Source organism: Schizophyllum commune (assembly GCF_000143185.2).
Source record: "Schizophyllum commune H4-8 unplaced genomic scaffold SCHCOscaffold_9, whole genome shotgun sequence".
NCBI lineage: Eukaryota > Fungi > Basidiomycota > Agaricomycetes > Agaricales > Schizophyllaceae > Schizophyllum > Schizophyllum commune.
Window position 1 is genome coordinate 1,014,970 of NW_026089546.1, and position 12,885 is coordinate 1,027,854.

The 12,885-nt window shown below is 57.4% G+C and overlaps 5 protein-coding genes across 5 annotated transcripts; 2 read left to right on the top strand and 3 right to left on the bottom strand.

The window, feature by feature from the left end:
• Window positions 1-109: 109 nt before the first annotated feature.
• SCHCODRAFT_02703742 (uncharacterized protein) lies at window positions 110-3,820 on the bottom strand (the record flags this gene model as incomplete). The annotated part of the gene is made up of 15 exons (XM_050346980.1): window positions 110-1,195; window positions 1,247-1,378; window positions 1,441-1,627; window positions 1,680-1,698; window positions 1,756-1,992; window positions 2,044-2,152; window positions 2,202-2,293; window positions 2,360-2,369; window positions 2,424-2,462; window positions 2,510-3,040; window positions 3,090-3,101; window positions 3,152-3,471; window positions 3,522-3,573; window positions 3,623-3,675; window positions 3,724-3,820. 15 exons carry the CDS (start codon window positions 3,818-3,820, stop codon window positions 110-112), a joined length of 2,976 nt encoding a protein of 991 aa, XP_050198812.1.
• Window positions 3,821-4,601: 781 nt separating this feature from the next.
• On the top strand, window positions 4,602-6,795 carry SCHCODRAFT_02634252 (uncharacterized protein). Its single transcript, XM_003029287.2, has 9 exons — window positions 4,602-4,880; window positions 4,951-5,217; window positions 5,273-5,281; window positions 5,334-5,543; window positions 5,599-5,943; window positions 5,991-6,172; window positions 6,228-6,314; window positions 6,365-6,455; window positions 6,505-6,795. Exons 1-9 carry the CDS (start codon window positions 4,670-4,672, stop codon window positions 6,753-6,755), a joined length of 1,653 nt encoding a protein of 550 aa, XP_003029333.2. The 5' UTR covers window positions 4,602-4,669; the 3' UTR covers window positions 6,756-6,795.
• Window positions 6,709-8,994, bottom strand: SCHCODRAFT_02634258 (Phosphomevalonate kinase). The gene is made up of 8 exons (XM_050345808.1): window positions 8,603-8,994; window positions 8,395-8,548; window positions 7,974-8,333; window positions 7,707-7,881; window positions 7,515-7,654; window positions 7,377-7,454; window positions 7,170-7,296; window positions 6,709-7,120 (listed from the first exon to the last, which is right to left on the bottom strand). The coding sequence occupies exons 1-8, from the start codon at window positions 8,860-8,862 to the stop codon at window positions 6,906-6,908; spliced, it is 1,509 nt and encodes a 502-aa protein (XP_050198813.1). The 5' UTR covers window positions 8,863-8,994; the 3' UTR covers window positions 6,709-6,905.
• A 113-nt stretch (window positions 8,995-9,107) lies between these two features.
• On the bottom strand, window positions 9,108-10,755 carry SCHCODRAFT_02634259 (ferrochelatase). The gene is made up of 6 exons (XM_003029685.2): window positions 10,547-10,755; window positions 10,493-10,500; window positions 10,407-10,441; window positions 9,895-10,356; window positions 9,476-9,844; window positions 9,108-9,421 (listed from the first exon to the last, which is right to left on the bottom strand). Exons 3-6 carry the CDS (start codon window positions 10,422-10,424, stop codon window positions 9,215-9,217), a joined length of 1,056 nt encoding a protein of 351 aa, XP_003029731.2. The 5' UTR covers window positions 10,425-10,441; window positions 10,493-10,500; window positions 10,547-10,755; the 3' UTR covers window positions 9,108-9,214.
• Window positions 10,756-11,971: 1,216 nt separating this feature from the next.
• SCHCODRAFT_02691127 (uncharacterized protein) lies at window positions 11,972-12,879 on the top strand (the record flags this gene model as incomplete). The annotated part of the gene is made up of 2 exons (XM_003029288.3): window positions 11,972-12,585; window positions 12,644-12,879. The coding sequence occupies exons 1-2, from the start codon at window positions 12,282-12,284 to the stop codon at window positions 12,877-12,879; spliced, it is 540 nt and encodes a 179-aa protein (XP_003029334.1). The 5' UTR covers window positions 11,972-12,281.
• Window positions 12,880-12,885: the final 6 nt, after the last annotated feature.

Below are 12,885 nucleotides of genomic sequence, written 5' to 3' on the forward strand. Positions count from 1 at the left end.
GACGAGTAGATACATGGCTCGCGAAAACTACCAACAACGCGCAGAAAGCACTCAAAGGTGTCGTTACAACGCATGCATTCAGTGCGTACACTCCGGCTACAATAGTACATCAGCTGGGCAGATCCCTCCTCCCCGCCGCTCGATACTCCGGTACCGCCAGCCCCGGATGCGCAATATCGCATTCCCCGAACGCGCACTCACGCATGAGGGACGTCCATGGCGGGTCGATGCCCACGCTCGGCACGGCCATCCCATAGTCGTTCATCTGTGCGGGGTGGAACATCGTCATCTGCGAGGGGTGCGCGGCGTAGGGCGACGAGGGCGGATGCGAATGGGATTGATGGTGCGGGTGGTGGTTTGAGTGCGAACGCGGGTGCGAGCTCGGGTGCGAGGGAGGGAGCGGCGGGAGGTCCATAGGTAGGGAGTAGTGGTGCGGCGGAGGGGGCATGCTAGGAGGTAAGGTTTGAAGGCGAAGGTCTGATGGCGGACCGGAGCCCAGTGGAGGCATGGAGCGCGTCGGCAGGGTCGACCTAGAACCGAAGCTTGCAGAGGATGAAGAAGGGAAGGGATCCCTCCAAGCATCCGTTGGCGAGGGCCATTCGTTCCCGGGCGAGTGCAAGTGTATTTGCTCCGGAGAGCGCAGTCGTATCTGCTCCGGGGGGTGCAGCTGCATCTGCTCGGGCGACGTCAGCGGCGGCAGCGACCCCGACGGTCGCCTATCGGATGATCCACTTGTGTACGCGTCATACGGATGGTGTGAAGTCGATGGCAATGGGTATGTAGGCCGCCTCTCCACCGTTGCCGGTCCTCGCATGGGTCCGTCCGCCATGGTCGATGGGAAGGGCTGCTGTCGATGTCCATCCGCACCGCGAAGCTGCGAACCGTTCCCGTAACCTGCGGGCGGCACCTCCGGAGGCCAGTCTGTCGATACTTGAAGAGGGCGAGGCGCAGAGGTGTCCATCCCGACTGACGACCCTCGCGACGAACTTCCCCTCGACCCGCGATCCTGGCCCGCAGGGCTTTTCTTTCCCTTGCAGGTCGAGAGGATTTTGGCTTGACCACCGAAGATGGCCAGCTCATCGTCTGATTCTTCGTGCTGATTGAACATGGTCGACAGGTCGCTCGGTGCTCCTTGCGTCTGCCCCGCATTCTCGCTGTTCACCCTGGCCTTCTCGGCCATCTTTTTCAGCACACCCTTGGGACAATTGAGCGAATGATAGGCAGGATACGATAGTAATATACTCACTAAGCCTATCCGTGCGCGCTGCGAATGCGGCGCGCTTCGCTCGAAGAGCTGAATCGCAAGGCTGAGATCCCGCATTCCAGCAGATGCCAGTTGCGAAGTCGGCGAACGAGTAGCGACAGTTGCAACGATAACCTGTAATCAATAGGTCGGCGTCAGCATTGGGAGGACGCGAGAACGATGTGAAGGTAACGTACCGCAGCCGAGAAAACATGCCCCATGAGAAACCAGCACCGCACTGCGATGGCCTCGCAGCGCTCGAAGTGGTGAGCTGCACCCTTGATGATGATAGATGCGCATCGAAGGGCAGTTTGGAAGGACAATGCGTAAGGGCTGGCGAGCGGGTTGCTTGGGTGATCCAATAGTGCTTGAGCAAAGAAGGATCTGTAGTGCCAATTAGTATGATAAATCAACAGGCGAAAGTGCTTTGGCTCACCGATGAAGATACAGCATGGCTGCACGAGATATACCAGTCAATACATACTCGGTTATAAAACAAGAAGTATACGTACTAACGGTGCGATGCTGGCTCGCGTAGAAGCCCATCAGGCTGATGGCGCTGCTATGGAACTCTGCCGGTCCTGCCTCCGCCAGAGTGACATATGGCCGGAATGAGGTAGGGAATTCGATGCTTCTCACTCGCTTGTCCAAGTCAAGGACAGCCGCGTAGGGCTGAGGTCGTGCGGACAGAGTGACGTGGATAACCGGCATGAAGACATCGCGGGCGTAAGTATGCTTCATACGCCAAACTGTGCCATGAGGTCAGTGAGGGTAGGGTATAGTGCATGGGGCTCCCGTACAGCCGCTCTCAGGCTCGCCTGAGGGATTGAGGGTGGCCTCATCATCGAAAGGGAATTCGCAATCGACGAAGGAGAGGTGTATGGCCGGCGGTCGGCCAAGGGCAAGGCACTGCAGCATGATTGAGTACGGTATAGAGCGAAGGAGAGGGAGTTCACACGTTGGATACGTCAGCAGCAGTTATTTCCCAGAAGAGGTTCCTTCGCTGCTGTACCACCTTCGCGTCGAAGTTCCAGGAACTGCTGTCACGGTCTTTTATCGTCAAAAGCAAGCAATTTGAGTAGGCAACCCCATGCTAGAAGCGAAAGACGTGCTTACGAAGCCCCATCTGTATGGGATGAGATGTGAGCGTCATCTCTTATACTGGGAAGGAAGAACGCACGCTTTGCGCCAGCTTGGAAGCCGTACTCATGATAGTCCACTGTCGGTGGTCAGCGGCGATTCGACTTGTATTACCGGGAAACTCACGGCGCTCTCCCGAGAATACTGCTTGTCCGCGAGCGTGTGATAGGTGGCCAGGAGGCCCACGCTTACGATCGTCCAAGTCTCTGGCGAGTCGTGAACGGAGCGCAAGCCGAGGGCAGCGCGGCCGAGATGATAGTACCGTTCCGCCTCCGCGCTGCATGGTGGAGAGTGCACGTCGAGCAGGCAACCGACAGCCAAAAGTAGAAAGCATGTGGCTAGCGCGTGAGCCGTGGGCGGTTGGGAGGAGTAGATGCCTGGAAAGAACGTTTCAAAGAGGTCATCGCTCTTCACAGGTCGAAAGAAGAGGGCCGCATGATCGAGATATGACTGGCACAAGCGAACAGCATGCTGCTTCGGGGGGAGGAAGCTCTGAATGAGCGGCAGATACTTGACACTGTTGTTGTGACGCGCGAAGGGGTGTCGGTTTGCGAGTTCGATTACTTCGCGGGGAAGATCGTGTGGCACGGAGGCGTCGGCGGGGGTATCATCGGACGGACTGTCTGGCTCGTGGGGACTGCCCAGGTCTTCGCTGGCCTGAGGGAGATGAGTGGGTAATCGTAAGCGCCCGAGGGAATGTGCTCACCAGCATGAGGGTCTGCGTGATCGTTAGTGATGGCTATGCGTGGGGGCCTGAGTTCAGCGCACCTCTGAGCCTCCCGATCGGCCAAAGTATTTGAAGTCCCCTTCGTCGTTGAGGGTCAGGGTACCGATGGTGTCCATCAGTGGGCTGGTAGACGTCTCTCGTTCCTCCTCATGCTTGACCGGTTGCAGTATTTCACTTCCGAACTTGACCTTGAGAAGGTTGTCGTCGAGGAGGGGGTGCCGTTCATTGGAGACCGAGGACTGGACGATCGCAAGCCCATCCTCAAGCTGGCGTATGCGATGAGACATCTCGGCTATCTTCGCGTGAAGTTTGTCCGTCCCCGCGAGGATGAAGCGCGTGCCCTGGCCCGCAGACAGGGTCCCTGGAATGCGGGGTTAGGTTACTTCTGCGTGGTGGGGACGGGCGGCGCACCTAGAGGGCAGATGCTCTCACATCCTCTCCTCACGCATGAAGCACAGGGCACCTAGTGGCGCAGTGAGTGGCACTTCCACAGAGCCCAGCCAGTCCCCCACCTTCTTGTCACATAGCAGCTTCAGCCTGCGGCATTCCGCGCACGAGAGCTCGCCTGTAGGCGCTCAGCCTCCTCGCCACACGACTCGTGAGTAAGACGCACCCCGCAGCCGCTTCGTCTCGATGTCTCGCTGCTCCTCTTCGGTGAGCTGCTTCCTCCTGCGCGCATTACTAGTCTTCGCTGTCGTCTCTGGGGGCATGAGAGGGGAACGGAAGAAGGTTGTGCAGGTCGTCCGGGCATGCGCGAATGGTGATTGCTAGGAGTAAAGAAGCGCGCTCTTTGTTTTGAGGCATCTTCACGGCGTGATCAGGTGCGCTAATCTTCTGTCACCGTGCGCATTCAGTCAGCCGATGTGCGTCAGGAGAAAGCAGCATCGGCAGCGCAACAACGGCCCTTCAGACATGCATTTGATTACCCGCCATCCAATCACGCTAACCCCAGTAGGAATATCATTGTTCGAGTGAACCGGTGAGCTGAGACGCTTCAGAGGTAGAGAAATAGACGTCGGACAAGTGAGTTGCTTTGCACATCCATGTTGGTTGCAACCCTCAAGGTGGGAGTCAAGGTTCACCCAGTAGAAGTAATCTTTCAATAAAATTGAATGGCCACCCGCACAGAATCTGTGCGCGATTAACAGTATCACGGGCTCAGACAGATGACTTCTGAGGATTGCACATATACATAGACGACGTACGTACTGGTACTCTCGCAGATACCTAACATAGGCGCTGTAGTACACGTGAACGCTGTCCACTTGCGTCGGAGGCGCAAGTTAGATCAGATGGACATGAGTAGCTCTATGCCAACGCTACATGTACAATAACCAACAGCGCTCGTTTGTCGCAATCAGCGCACTTACAGCTGCGCGTAAAGATTGCGGCGCAGCGGAAGTTGAACATATGGGTCCCTGTGGGTGTGCACACGGCAAAAGCCGACGGTAAGTTCGTCCCGAAATGCGGTGGCCAGCCGCCACGCTTGCAAGTTCCCTCACCTACTTCCCATGTCATAACCCCAGAATCTCTTCACAATTCGATAACGGCGCACAGAGATGGCGCGCGATGAAGAATATCATCAGCCCCTCCTTGGCTCTCACGAGAATGGGAAAACTATCTTCGCCGTAGAGGACGACAGCGATGATGAGGGCGTCGGCGTAGTCAACAGACCCACTCCTGCGAACAAATCGCGTAGTGTACGATTTGAGGAGGCACCTAGAGTCATAGCGCCCTCGCTACGCTCGACTACCTCGAGCAGGGAAGCAGGTGCGTTGTGCTGGCGTTTGCTGGACGGGAACGCAAGGACTGACGAGGGCGTCTATCGGCCATCGCACAGAGTTCGACCTAGACGACGAGTGTGTCGAAGAAACCGATCTACATGCCCTGGAGTACATCCCGACGCGCAGGCGCTCAGAGCAATCCATGCCGCTGCTTGTGGGCCTGATGGACGCGTCGAGTTCGCGCCAGGGACTCGATAGGCTGCCCTTGAGCCACAGCCACGCGAACGAGGAAGCCGAGCTGGAAGAGATCGCTGCAAAACGGACAGCGGGAGGCAGCATGCTGGACTCGATCGCGAACATGGCGAATTCGATCCTAGGAGCTGGTACTTAGGTCGCCCCCTTCACGCGCGCGGTATATTCTCACACGTAGCATTACAGGTATCATAGGTGATCCCTCCCCCGTGCTGTCCGTCCAGGAGCTGCTGCTGACAGTACTCAGGCCTCCCGTACGCAATCAATCAGGCTGGCTTCTTCGTTGGGCTAGTCTTGTTGGTCGTACTCTGCATCGTGACGGACTGGACTATACGCCTCATCGTCATCAATGCAAAGCTGAGCGGGAGCACGTCCTACATCGACATTATGACGCGCTGCTTCGGCTCGAGTGGTAGAGCCGCCGTGTCCTTCTTCCAGTTTGCCTTCGCTTTTGGAGGTACGCGACCTACTCGCATGCCGGTAGCTCACAAGCTTACTTCATCCTTCGTCAGGCATGTGCGCCTTTGGCATCATCATCGGCGACACGATACCCCACGTCATTCGGTCTCTATTCCCCCATCTTCCTTCTATACCTGTACTCTCAATATTCGCAAACCGGCAGTTCATCATTGCGCTATGTACCATCTGCGTTTCCTATCCGCTCTCTCTGTATCGCGACATCCACAAGCTTTCGCGCGCCTCCGGCCTGGCGCTAATATCTATGGTCGTTATCGTGGCGGCGGTTACCATAGAAGGACCGAAAGTGCCCGATACCATGAAGGGCGACCCATCGAAGCGCTTCTCTTTCCTCGGACCTGGCCTATTCCAAGCGATAGGCGTAGTCAGCTTTGCTTTCGGTGAGTCTACTTCGGAATCCGTGGAAGAAGTACTAAGGCCAGGGCAGTATGCCACCACAACTCATTGCTCATCTATGGGAGTTTGCGTATGCCTACTCTTGACCGGTTCGCCAAGGTCACCCACCTCTCGACGTTTGTGTCGCTGGTAGCATGTTGTACTCTTGCGATCCCAGGATACATGACCTTCACGGACAAGACTCAGGGTAACATCTTGAACAACTTTAGCGCAGTAAGTTAGCCATTCATGTTCGCCTACCTAACAATTCTGAGCATGACGCCCGCAGAACAACACCTTCATCAACATCGCCCGCTTCTGCTTTGGGCTCAACATGTTCACGACGTTGCCTCTGGAGCTGTTTGTGTGTAGAGAGGTGCGCCAACGGTGGCAGTCAAAACAGGCTCGCTTACTGACGGATGCCAGGTCATTGAACATTACTTCTTCTCGCACGAGACCTTCAGCATGCAGCGACATGTCTTCTTCACCACGGTCATCCTGATCGCCGCCATGTTCGGTAAGTAGCGCCAATCTCTCGGTCTGCCCCCTTACTGAACCACCGCCAGTCTCCCTTATTACGTGCGACTTGGGTGTTATGCTAGAGATCACCGGCGGCGCTTCCGCCACCACGCTCGCCTACATCTTTCCCGCAGCTTGCTACATCCAGCTCCAGAACCCCGCACGGCCGTGGTACAGCCGTCAGAAATTACCGGCGTATGCTACCTGTGCCTTCGGCTTCATCGTCATGGTCTTTACCTTGTGCCAGGCGCTTGCCAAATCATGGACTCCAGAGGGCGACCCAAAGATTTGTACGTAGGATATATGTTATGGACATCTAATGGATATGGACATGGACAATCCTACAGTGTGAGATGTTGCGAGGTGGCTTGAGTTCATCATAGATATACATCAAGAAAGATGGGTAAGTGAGATGTACAAACATGTTCGGCGACTAACGTCTACATGATCAGTGCGGCAGTTCAGTCGCCTTTTCCAACCCCTTGATGTCCTCCATCTTTTCAATGCGCGCGCCCTTCAGCTTGCTTTCCCGCGCTAGCAACGGCGAGACGTCGAGCTCTTCGTACTTCGTCCAGACGTGCTGCACCCGCTTATAGGGCGCAATCTCCGGCGACGGGTCTTCAGGATCGCACACGAGCAACCAGATCGCGTCGTAGCCCCCAGCTAGCATCATTAAATCAGCAAGGGAAACCCCAATATCGGCGCTACGCACCTCCCGGGACGCCGCCACCCACGACACCAGACATCGTGATGCATTTATCTAGCAGGCGCGTCTGCTCCGGCGGCTCTATCGGCACGTCGCACAGCTGACCCATCTCGCGCATACGGGCGCGGATGTCCTGGGGAGTAGATATGTTAGTTCGTGTATGGCGGGAAGCAGAGGTACGGTCCGATGGGGCGAGGTTCGCAGAAAACGCACTTCCGTGATGCGGTGAGCCTCGTAGAATGTGGAGATGACGGGAGCCTCATCGGTTGGGGTGAAGGGGTTGGCGAGCCACTGGGCAAGAGCAATGCAGCGATCAGCTCGGCGCGAATATGGTGGCCATACGACGCGTACCTGGACGGCCTGCAAGGAGGAAATGTACTTGACAGCGCTGGCGTAGCCTTCGGGATCTGCGTCATGCAATCGCGAGAGGTGCAGCAAAGTTTGCGCGAGAGATTGATTAAGCTGGTCGAGTGCGGTCCAAAGGGCCTTCGCTGAGAGGTGGGTAAGGCTCTGCGAACGAAGAGGTGGGTGCCCATGACCCACACTTGACAGTGTCGTTTGCCCTCCACTTCAGCACCTTGCCCACGAGAGACGGTGTATCGCTACCAGCGTCCACGTCGGCGAGCATGATGCGCGTGAGAGGTGGTAGCCTGAAATCTTGCACATCGTAGGTCCACGCCGCGTTCGTCGGAGAGAGTACTTTTAGCAAGGGCATTTTCTGGGGGAGGGGGTGAGTCACTGGTTTCCCTCCAAGACCGTGAGCCTTATAAGGTCTCCAAGCAGTTGAGACGCGCGCTAAAATCCACGTACCGCATCGCCATCCATCAGCGGCTGAATAACGGCAGGATCGAAACGAGTATAGATATGGCTCCCGAATATCGCGGCGGACACATCGAATCCGCTCCCCACTTTCCCTTGCGCCAGACAGTGCACGAATTGAGCGAGGTTATGCGAGAGACGCCGGCCCTTGCTCTTCCCGCTCGTGTCCGCAAACTCCTCGGTGGTGACGACGCCGAGGCGGACGAGGAGCGCGGCGACGAGGGAGGTGATCAGCGCGGCGGAGGAGCCGAGCCCGGTCTTATGTACGTCGGCCAAGACGCCGCCGGTGGGCGTGAATGGCGGCAACTTTTCCAGCGAGTCCATCGTCCGCGGGAGATGCTGTAAGTCGAGCTAGACAAATCCCCGGACCCGTTAGTGGGCGCCAATCATGAAATGGAGGCCGCCCGCGTACCTGCGCGCGCTGCGAGTAAAAATCATTGTCCCCAACGATGGCAATGTCGGTGCCTGCCTCCAGTGCCTTGGTGACAGCGTCTGTGCCCAGCTTCTCCGCTGCGAGCGCTGCTGTCTTCTCGAGCGCGAGCTGCACGAACTTGTTCTTGCTTGAGCTGCGAGCACCTGTGGTCGGTCACAGCACGGGGGGATGGTGTTCACTGACGCACTTGTCTGCGCTCGCCTCTACGGACAGCTTCTCGTCCTCGGGCTTAGAAACCGAATACTCCCAAGTCGCATTCGTAAACTGGGGCGATCGGACCCGTATCTTGCCCTTCCCCACGTCCTCGGCATCTCGGACGACGGTGTAGAAGCGTGAGGATGTCGAGACGACGACGCCCGAGTATGCTGGATCAAGGACGAGGTAGCCACCGGCGATGAGGACTTTGCCGGGCGCGGAGACGATGGTCGGGCTAGCTGGCGCAGTCATGCGTACTGTATCGATGAAGGATCAGGACAAGATACTATCTTCCCAACGGCGCCGCTTCTGGATTCCGCTTGTCTGCGAACTCGGCGAAGACGCGACGTGCGCGCACTTTACGAGAGCCGGAGCCCATTGTGGTACGAGATTGAGTGATTCAGATCACTGATCATGAAGGCAAGCGCCGATATGGCCCTCCATCGGGCCAGCAGGAACCCAGCGAAGGAGAAGAGGCTCCTTGCCATGAAGTCCCCTGACCTGTACATCTGAATAGTGAGTGTATGATTCAAGATTATCGACATGTGTACTGTAGTCGTATCTGCACTGCGGAAGCACCCCGCACCACGCCACGCCACCCCGCTCATCGACCACCCCGCTCAAACCATGTCTTCTGTTGCCCACAGGTCGCGTTTGTACATCCCGGACACCGCAGTCCGAGCTGCACGCTCGTCGGTCCTATCCTCCCGGCGCCGTAGTCGCAGAGATGTTTCGCCGCGATGTCCGCAAGCGCGCGAATGAATACCGGCGAATCGTTCAATGACTCCGCGCGGTGGACCTCCATGCCAAGCTAGCAAAGGATCAGACCCTCGTAATGTTGTGAATAGGCGCTTGTACTGCTCACCTCGCGTCCCTCCTTCACGTACTCCAAGTCGAGCTCGTACAGCGTCTCGATGTGATCGCTGGTGAAGGCAATCGGCACAAGCACGACCTGCTTCCGTCCTAACCGCGCAAGGCCCTTGATAGCGTCGCTCGTCTGTGGGCCCATCCACGCGGAAGGGCCGACCTGCGACTGCCAGACGAGCCGGTAGGGATTCTGATGCTTGAGGCGCTCCATGACGGCAGCGACAGTGGCAGACACCTCCAACACATATGGATCGCCGCGGTTAACCACCGACATCGGCAACGAGTGCGCGGAGAAGAGGATCACTGCGTCGCTGCGGTCCGACGGGTGGAACTTGGCCAGCGCCGACTCTACGTTTTGCGCTACGGCCTGCGCGACAGGGTAAGTCCGAGCAAGCTAACGGAGAACACTCAACGCACCTCAATGAACCCGGGATGCGTCCCCCACCGGTCGATCACACTCCACTCGACCTCATTCCCAAACTCTCTACTCCGGCCCTTGCGGTAGAGCTCGTTCAGGCTGCTGCCCGTCGTCGAGCAGCTGTACTGCGGGTACTGCGTGAACGCGACCGCGCGCGTCACGCCGTCCTCCCGCATCTCGCGCGCGGTCTGCTCCGTGAGCGGGTTCGCGTACCGGAACGCAACGTACGCCTTATGCGGTGCGGTCTCCGGGTGGAGCTCGTCGAGGAGCTTCGCCATGCCCTCCCCCTGCAGACGCGTGTACTTGAGGATGGGCGAGCCGCCACCGATGTCGGTGTACTGTTGCTCGATCTGGGGCGTGCGCCGCTTGGCGATTATGGGGGCCGCATAACGCTGGAAGGGGAGGGGGATGAGGTCACCGTCAAGGAAGAGGTTCTTGAGGAAGTCGTGCGTCTCTGCGACCTGCAGTGGAGTCGGCTCTGTAGATCTTGACTTCTTCTGTGACCACGTACCGTCGAGGGACCACCCATGTTCAACATGACGATGGCTAGGGCGCGTTAGCCCGACCTCCTGATCTGCGCACTTGTACATTACCCACCTGTAGGACTACATCCCTGTCAGCGCAGGCCTCCTCCAAGTATGCTTCACGTACCTTTTTTTGGAGGGGAACAACGACGCGAATGTCCTGCGCGTCATCTGCGTCGCCGGGCTCGCCAGCTTCGCCGACGTCCTTGACGCCAAAGCACATCCCCTTGAAGCCATTATGAAGACTACGACGCGGTCTACGGTTCACGCAGGCAAGATGGCAGTCGCGGACAGGAGTGCTGCCGTGTTTGTGGGAAAAGAGCGGTGTATTGGTGAGCTAGTCGTGACATACGATGAGCAGCGGCGGTAGGCGACGCGATCGGGCGGAGCTGCTCGGCCCGACCAGTTATACGTGAACCGTGATTTGTCCGTGTCTGCAGTGCCACAAATGTGCTTGTGGCATTGATACAGTTCGCTCAGAAATGAAGGCAGCCGTAGCAGACGGGATCGTGAAAGCGGGTGTGCGCCGGGATGGTTCAGTCGAGTTGAGATCGTGAGCCAGTCCATGGACGTGGAAGGGACATTATATTCATCGAGCATGGCTCAGTGGCGTAAATATGTACAGTAGTCTAGTGCCCATGCAGCGAACAAGTATAGAATACTACGGGTAGTCGGTAGATGTCCGTACAAATACCAAAGGGACCCGTCGACGCTCACGAGCTCGAGCGGACGAGGCCCCCAGGTGCAACTGACCATGCGCAAGGCATCCGCTTTCCGCTAGGTCCCCGGAATACCTACACGCACGGTTACAGTTGCCCCGCCTCGAAATCCTCACCGGTCGCCTGCCGCATGACTCGGGTCCTCATCCGCCTTGCGTCGCGCGCCCGGAGACGACCTTCGACAACAAGATGGACTCGTGCACACCGTGGCTAGCTGACCTTTATGCCGGTCCGTTGGAACCTTGGGCAGTGAGATTTGTTCGAAACGGGAAGGACAGGAAGATGAGAACGAAGAGGATAAAAGGGGGTGAACACTGAAACGACTGGTCAACCGTGCATCGGCTACTCACTCCCGCACGCGCCGATGTCAGCCGTCCTCTCTACAGCCCACACTGCGTCGCCACGGCCAGTTCCGTAATGAATCCACTCTGGGCGCCTGGAGACGACCCCAGAGAGGAGAGACACGTACGAGCCGACTGGGTTCAGCGACACTTTAAGCCCGGTCCAGGGGAGCGCGAGCGGTGTAGGACCCCAGAGAGGGTCGAATGGGAGGTAAAATGAGTAGGGGGGAGAAGTGAGCGAGCCAAAAGGGGGGAGGAGAAAGAGAAGGGGGAAGGTGATGGGGAAAGAAGAGAAGGACAGCCGGGTTTTATACGCGACCGTCAAGCTCAACAGCCTTTGTTGATTGTTGATTGTTGATTGTTGATGTTGATTGCGTGATGGTTACGTGAGATTATCACGTGATTGTACACAGATGGGCGCCACAAATGCAGACACGCGCTGCGACTGCTTGGCTTGCGCTTCCATCTTGCTTCCAGTCTTCTCTGCCCTATCGCGAGCTCACTTCCTCGTCCTCATCTCGCTCGTGATTACACGATACCATGATCTTTGTGCAGCGCCCTTATCTTGGCAGCGAAGCTGAATAGCTCTCTTGGATCCGAACTCTTCGAGACCCTAGTCATATTCAGAACATCTCCTCGCGGACCCTACGGATGCATGAAGAGAGACGTCATGCTGGCGCTGTACCCTCTGTTCTCTACTACATGGACTCGCGCTGTTCAGCTTGTCCTCATCTATCGGTGCACCAGAATGAAACATGGTTAGTTTGCGCCGTCATTGTATCTACGACCAGTCCGTATATCTATGTACCAATCAACAGTGTTTTGCAATTGCTGGCTATGCTCGTCGAAGATCCTTCACGGTACGGTTATCTGCGATCGCCAGGTGTCCCAATTGCTGACGTGCTGTGTCCCCCGGATCGACGCCTACAACCCTTATCCCATCCTCCGTCTCCTCCTCGTCGCGCCGCTCTCCGAGCTCACGCCACTCTCTCAATGCTGGCCGCGCGTCTCGCATCTTTCCTTGCCCCATCCTCTGCCGCTGCTTACTTATACAAGCCCGCGCGAAGCTGAAGCACGCGATCAAGAGGCAGCGGCGCGGGATTTTAGTCTCAGCGTGGTGTACTCCAGGGTGCGCAAGCTGAGTGTCCGTTTTTCGTGCCACAGCGGTCCCAGCGCCGACACGCGAGTCGCCCTGCACGCCCTACACCACTGGACTCACCGCGGCGTTCGCCCCGAACGCAGAGCGCATCGTCACCCGCTTGGAGGATGACCTTGAACTTCAGGTGCAGCAGGATGCGACGGACGCGTCGCCGCTGCACACCGTATCGCTCGCTGACCCCGAGAGGGTGTTCTCCGTGTTGTTTGGGAAGGTTCATCTGAGGGAGGGAGGGCTGGTGTGATATTGA

Bases quoted from the DNA above. Each gene is read 5' to 3' on its own strand.
- SCHCODRAFT_02634259 (XM_003029685.2), bottom strand. The intron at 9,845-9,894 runs GTGCGTTGAGTG...CCTGTCGCGCAG, and splicing joins CGCATCCCGGGTTCATTGAG to GCCGTAGCGCAAAACGTAGA. The intron at 9,422-9,475 runs GTGAGCAGTACA...ATCCTTTGCTAG, and splicing joins ACGTGAAGGAGGGACGCGAG to CTTGGCATGGAGGTCCACCG.
- SCHCODRAFT_02634252 (XM_003029287.2), top strand. From the start codon at position 4,670: ATGGCGCGCGATGAAGAATATCATCAGCCCCTCCTTGGCTCTCACGAG. The intron at 6,315-6,364 runs GTGCGCCAACGG...GACGGATGCCAG, and splicing joins AGCTGTTTGTGTGTAGAGAG to GTCATTGAACATTACTTCTT. The intron at 6,456-6,504 runs GTAAGTAGCGCC...AACCACCGCCAG, and splicing joins CCTGATCGCCGCCATGTTCG to TCTCCCTTATTACGTGCGAC.
- SCHCODRAFT_02634258 (XM_050345808.1), bottom strand. From the start codon at position 8,862: ATGACTGCGCCAGCTAGCCCGACCATCGTCTCCGCGCCCGGCAAAGTC. The intron at 7,455-7,514 runs GTACGCGTCGTA...GCTCTTGCCCAG, and splicing joins CCTCCTTGCAGGCCGTCCAG to TGGCTCGCCAACCCCTTCAC. The intron at 7,297-7,376 runs GTGCGTTTTCTG...TCTACTCCCCAG, and splicing joins AGGCTCACCGCATCACGGAA to GACATCCGCGCCCGTATGCG.